At 37.1% G+C, this 6,889-nt stretch overlaps 1 protein-coding gene across 1 annotated transcript; it reads left to right on the top strand.

Moving 5' to 3' along the window:
* Positions 1-2,287: 2,287 nt before the first annotated feature.
* LOC109412487 (CLIP domain-containing serine protease B8) lies at positions 2,288-3,953 on the top strand. The gene is made up of 2 exons (XM_019686111.3): positions 2,288-2,915; positions 2,977-3,953. Exons 1-2 carry the CDS (start codon positions 2,563-2,565, stop codon positions 3,596-3,598), a joined length of 975 nt encoding a protein of 324 aa, XP_019541656.3. The 5' UTR covers positions 2,288-2,562; the 3' UTR covers positions 3,599-3,953.
* The last annotated feature ends 2,936 nt before the right edge of the window (positions 3,954-6,889 follow it).

Raw genomic sequence — 6,889 nt, 5'->3', positions numbered from 1 at the left:
GACATTTGTTGGTGAAAAAGCAGAAACTACGACAATGCTAGGTTTATTGCGGTCATCATAAAAGTAAACTTGCTTTCGTTTATTTTCGCTAATTATGGTCGTCGCCATATTGAAGAATCAGCTGACGTGAATGAAAAATTGTTAATTTTGCTCAAATAAGCAATGAATTGATAGTTTGCCGCCATTTCCTTGATATGCCAACATAAATAAACACTCTCAGCTGAGTTTTCTTGTGCTTCGAGTTTGTTTTACTAAATTTATAAATTGATTCATTTCATTCCATGATGACAATATTCACTATTTTCGAAGCGCATTAATTTTATTTTTCTAAAACCCCAATATTCACGGTAAAATTGAATGCGCTTAAGTCTACCAACATAATAACTACTAAAATATCATCTTGAAATGATCGCTTTCTACTTACGAATGATGTATACTCTTGAACTTTACGTGCCATCGAAGAAACTTCTCTGCATCTTGCGCTGTCACAATTTTTGGTGAGAAAAAAAACAACAACAATCATCATAACCTCAGAATGCAAAACTAGGTTTTAAAACAGTTTTATTGCTACTCTCAATGTGGTTTGCAAAACCTCTCCGAGAGTGGTCCACTTAGCCGGAAGATGCTCTTAAAGAGGTTATCAAGAGGTTTTGATGTATAAATCAGTTTTATTGCAAGTTTTATAAAATTGATCATGAAGATCTCTTATAGAGCGGAACAAAACTTAAAATGTTACTTGGGTAATCCCTGCTGCGTTTGGGCGATTTGCCTACCTTTAATAGTGGCAGAGAGAAACTCCGCTGGAGGGGCCCAAAGAACACTAAACTAAGAAGGCGGTTTTGTTCCAGTTGGGATGTAACACTATCTTCTTCTTTTTCTTTATGGCTCTATGTCCCACTGGGACTTGGCCTGCCTCGCTTCAACTTAGTGTTCTAGGCTAACTGGAGACCCCACCAAAGAGATGTAGAAAATGGAACCTGACAGTGGATAACTGACACTGATGAAGATTTCTAGTGGCAGTCGAAATACGAGTATCTGTCAAAGGATAAGCAAAACGGGGCGGAATTAAAAGGTATATAACTGATCGTAGAGGGTATTCGGCTTAAAGGGTTCGGAAAGTTGGTACAAGATCGTGATTACTGCATACATTTGGTTAAGTTTTCCCATACTAACTTCAAGATCGTTGAGCGCTCCCTTAGACTCAATCGCTTTCGCTCAAATTTTGAATATATAGGTAACTTCTAAGAGTCTAAAACAACTGATTCAACGGTAACCTGTTTAGTGGACTTTTACAGCCGGTACGCCAGATTCTTAGCTAATCGGGAAGGAAAGTTAATAGGGTAAGAAATCAAACTTTGAACTAGTCAAATTGTAATCTTAATTTGAACCATTTAAATATTCATTAAAACGACGTACTTTTCAGGCAAATATTGTCCCGAAAAAGATGTTAAACAGCTTTCCGTAATATAACCTGATAACATGGACTTTAAAAGCATTGAAAAAAGCGTTTTTGTCATGGAAAACAGGCAATTGAAAAATCACTGTGATTTCACCCATTTCCCCCAAGATAAAGCACATTTTCGGTGCACTTGTACAGCTCATGCATTGTATCACACGCAATATGTGAACACGTCAAATGAAAGCTTATTTATCGTAGAATCGACCAATCGAATAATATTCCGCATTATTTGTCATAAAATTATCAAATTTAAGTGATTCTTACTTGGAGAATGTTATCTTAAGTTGAACCATTTGTAATCTAAATTTGAACTAGTAAACGAGGGTGAGCTTCTAGTGTTGGCCTGTAGATTGCGCTAGTGGTTGCTCTGTTTACTCTTGGGGGATGAAAAATTCCAAATTTAGTTTCCAAATTCCTAAAGAATTTCGAACATTCTGAGTTGAGATTCCACTGCCTAATGAAAAATAGGTATGAGAATTAGCAGATTCATGTGATATTTCATTGTTTAGCATGGAATTGGCTGTTTTGTGAGTTGCTCGAGCTGCTGCCGCCAGTAGTTCAAATTAAGATTAAAATTGGTTCAAATTATGATTACGATGGTTCAAATTAAGATTAAAATCATTGTTGATGAAAAATCAAATATTTCAATGAAATTCGGTGCAAATACAAACTTTTTACCATTTAACAGAAAGCTTATACCCGTGGCTTTCATGTACATACGATTTTGCAGTAGTAAATTATTTCCATGTGGGAGAAAAAATCTCTTAAAATTTGCACTGCTTCAGAAAGCCGCAATTTGGTTCAAATTTTGATTACCTACCCTATTAATGACCAACTACATACGGACCCGAGCGGCTGTGGAATTGCTTAAGATTAAATGATTAAATAGTAACGGCCATTCCATGCGAGACCGCTTTTTGAATGTGATAAGCATTGATGCTCTGGGAAGTGTTCGTGGGCTGCGGTTAAAAGAGAATCGTTAACATTTACGTTAATAAACAACCGGGAGGCTGACGTTATGGTGGGATTTTCCTCGGACGAATTATTCATTACACAAGGTTAACTGATTTTATTTCACCCGACAACAGTCTTATAAATTAAGGATGATTGAAGTGAGCTATCAGTCTTGCCTAGAACAGCACCCGGTTAAGATGCAAACCATTATTTCTCGATTGATATTATGCATATTCTTTGTAGCTAAATCGCAACAGTTACCTTCAAGTTTGTCTATTAGCACAAATACAACCGCTGCAGATATTCCTTGTGGAACGTCAGACTTTTCTGAAATTCCCCATAATGACAAATGGGCTAATATTGACGAATATCCCTGGATGGCTCAATTGATTTATGAGAATGCAACACATCCCGTTTGTGAAGGGGCGTTGATAAGTAATTCATTTGTCGTTACCGCTGCACACTGTTTAGCGGGATCTATGCTTCAAAAAGTAGGAGACTTGTAAGTACCTACCTAGACAGTAAGATTCATTAATAGAGCCTAATTCTCCATTTTTTTTCAGAAAGTTTGTTCGTTTGGGTGAGTACGACGTGCAAAATGATCCGGACTGCATCATCATAAATGATCAATATCTAGAATGCACTGATGGAATAATTGACGTGAGACCGAAAAGCATCATTGTTCATCCGGACTACCAAGCGCACAGTAGCAGTCAAGACCATAACATTGGGCTGATTGAATTGAACCATCCAGTCGAGTTCTCGGACTTCATTCGCCACATTTGCTTACGAACCGTGGACAGTGGGATGATGGGTGCAATAATGTTTGAGAGTGGTTGGGGTCGACTAAATCGGCTAGTGGAGGGGGAACTAACTAGTGTATCAATTCCTTTGAAATTGAAAAAGAAACTTACTTATATTGACCACGACACATGCTCGAAAACTTACCGATCGCTGCAAGTACAGCTTACCAGTGATCAAATATGTGCAGCTGATCGCAGATCTAAAGATTCATATAATGGAAACATTGGATCACCACTGATGCAGTTTGACATGAAAAAGGCAGCTTGGGTTTTAACTGGATTGAGAGATACGCAACACTGCGAAAACTGTACCAATCCGGGAATATACACGAATGTCCACAAATATGTGCAGTGGATAAAAACAAATGCACAGCTGCAATAAAGTATATCATCAAAAGCATAAGTCGGTTTGGGAATGGATAACTACCTATATAAAGAATGGCACTGAATATTGTGGACTTAGACATAAACGACTGTTTCTGTGCGTTTAAGTTAAAAAAAGCAGCGTTTCATATAATCAAAGTTGTTCTAAATACAATAGGCTTTCAGATTTACGATGAGATGCACGCACAGTAATATCATGATACTTTTCACTATAATGTTCCAAGATTTTTTTCAGTAAATAAAGTTCTCTTATTCGTTAAGTCAAATGTGTTAACTTCCTTTTTGCATTACTTGATCGTAATAGGACAAATTACACCACGTGATAGTGAGCCAAAACAACAGAAGTGTTTCACAATGTAGCACATTATGCAACACTTTTGGGTTGTATAATGCCGATGCAGTAACGAGGCTTGCAATGCCAATGGCAGGCAAATAAAGCCCTTCAATTAATAGCTGTGGAAGTGCTCAAAGAACACTAAGTTTAAGTTAGGCATGCCAAGTCCCAATGGGGACGTAGAGCCATAAATAAGAAGAAGAAGAGTTGTGGCGCGTTGTTAGGGTTCAGAAAACCAAAATTGAATGGAGAAGACAATTTTTTATCTTTTCTTCTTCTGCTTGGCGTAACGTTCCAACTGGGACAAAATCCGCTCCTCAGCTTATGTTCAATCAGAACTTTCACAGTTATTAACTTACCGCCTACGATTATTTTGAATGTGTATGTATGTATATCGTGTGGCACGCACGAAGTATCGATATGGGCACTATTTTTTATTTTTACCAATGCCGAGTTGTAATATGATCATGACCTTAGGCCAACAACCTACTGTCCCGGAAACTCAAAAACCGTTACAGAAACCGAAAATGAAAGATGACAAACTGATTCAACCCTAGCATAACACGGTAAACTGACACAACTAGCCAATTACGGGCATACCCGTATGAAGCTTGAGATCCTAGGACTGAACGAAGTCCTTTGGTCACACTTTGCAGAACACAGATTGGCGTCGGGTCAATTTCTGCTATACTCTCTGACCTAAGAGGCGAACACGCTCCTTATCGCCATGAAGTTTGTTGCCTACTCAGTGCTCACGCCCATGCTACGCTCATGAAGTGGGAACATATTAACGAGAGGATAATTGTAGACAGATTCAGATTCAGATTCAGATTTATCCAATGTAACGCGCTTACCAATGCTACCGAAATGCAAGACAAATAGAACAATAGGCAACTGAATGCTGTCGTGGATAAGAGCATGAGGATAAGCATTGGTGACCGTAGACTTTGTAGTTGCTACTCCGTGATTGACCTGAGCTAGCGAAATTGCACAGACAATCAATAGGCCTGGGGCTTGGGATTTGCCCCTATCCTCAATGTACACGTTTTGAGAGCTCAAATTTTATTGGGTCAATGACGGCGCTGGCCACGTCCTTACGGTCTACCGGGAAAGGGAAGGACTGTTAGTTCGACAACCGTTGCTACTAGAGGTTGTATGTACTACTGGACCCTCCACAGTTGTCACGGGAAGGAGTTTTGTTAGTAGGGAGGGATTGCTAGTTGCATATATCAAGGATTCACTTCGGTAAGCGATGCGATCCATGCAACCGTACAGTATTCACACAAATGTGTCACCTTATAATTTGGAAGAATGGTGAGACAATGAAAATTTTTTATGAAAATTTATGGAATGGATAGATTTTGCGTCACCTCGCAATTGGGAGGACTGGTGAACCAATATGCTACCTGAGGTGACGGATTATACAAAGTTTTTTTAGAATACAAAAAGAGAGTCTACGACTGTCTTATGTCGAATTCGTTTATTCCCGACGGTGCACTGCACCGGTGTAGCAATTGACACCGGAAAAACGAACGGTTTCGGTGCAATTTGTTGCCCGAACAGAAGGGAATAGCAACAGCATAATAAAATATGTTATTTTGGCAAAATAACTGAGTTGCGGAAAGAGTTATTTTCATGTTATTTACATAACATATCATGTTATAAACTTGTCTGTCATAAGCGGCAAAATAACAAATATCATAACAAAAAAATGTTCCTTGAAGACCAGTTAAATAACACGTTTTGTTGGTTTCAATAACAACTTAATAATAGCGATTTTTTTTAAATATTTCAATAATAAATTTTGATATGAATAAAGTAATTGATAACAATCAAAAAACAAAATAGGGTCTTGTACCATTTGGGCAGAGGTACCTACTTTGGGCACTTGCTGCTATAACTAAATCAATTTCAAACCGATTGATTTGAATTTTTGTACAGTTAGATACTGTACGTGCCTAACTCTATACAAAATTTCAAATCAATCGGTTTGAAATTGACTTAGTTATAACGGCAAGTGCCCAAAATAGGTACATCTGCCCAAATGGTACAGACCCTTAGTTATAATATAATATCAAAATCAAAGTGGCCTCGATGCAGTGAAAAAGACTTCTTTTTTGACATTTTTGTCCGAAATGTGTAGTTCATCCTGGATCCAGCTGATCAAAAACATAAAATAGCTAACACTCTATTGCACTTTCTATATACGCAATCGTACCCAACTGAAACTGAAAAAAAAAACAAATATTCTTATCAAAGGGCTTCTGTTACAGTTAGAATGTTATGTCAAAAATAAGAGGAAGGGAAACTGATGAGAACATAATATTTTCTTATCAGTTCCTCGCGAAATGCTGTGGACAACGTCAATCTTGAATGGTTTAGTTTTGATAGCAAAGCTTATTGTTGTGCTAACAATGATCAAATATTTGTACAGTCACAATAACACAATAATAACTGAACTCATGCTACCACAAAACATGTTATTGAAATGTAATTTAAAGAAAATATACCAATAGCACGATCATAACAAAATAAGATTGTCCAACAAAACATGTTATGGAACGGTAATACCTCAATAAGTTAATAATAACAAACTAAGATATAAAAACAGATTTTGTGACTTCATTGTTATTATTTTGATATTCTCCTCTGCTCGGGTGACAGCTCATGATGGTATTAGTGAGAGCACGTGAGAGCGTCAATGGATATAATAAAGGATATCGAAAATAAACAAAATCAATGATTTTATGACTCCGTGATGAACCAAACAATTTATATTTATTTATATTTTTCACTGTCTATATCCAATTCAACAATTTTAAAAGTTTTCAGTAAATCACTTGTACATGATGTTTTAATACTCCTACATTATTTATCTTCTCCAAATTCTCGTATATCCCAATTTTGCAATTAAAAGCAACTTATCTGAATTTAACAATTTCCGTTGGCCAATAA

The sequence above is a fragment of the Aedes albopictus genome, chromosome 1 (assembly GCF_035046485.1).
Source record: "Aedes albopictus strain Foshan chromosome 1, AalbF5, whole genome shotgun sequence".
In the NCBI taxonomy this organism is placed as follows: Eukaryota; Metazoa; Arthropoda; class Insecta; order Diptera; family Culicidae; genus Aedes; species Aedes albopictus.
This window is presented reverse-complemented; position numbering and strand designations above follow the sequence as displayed.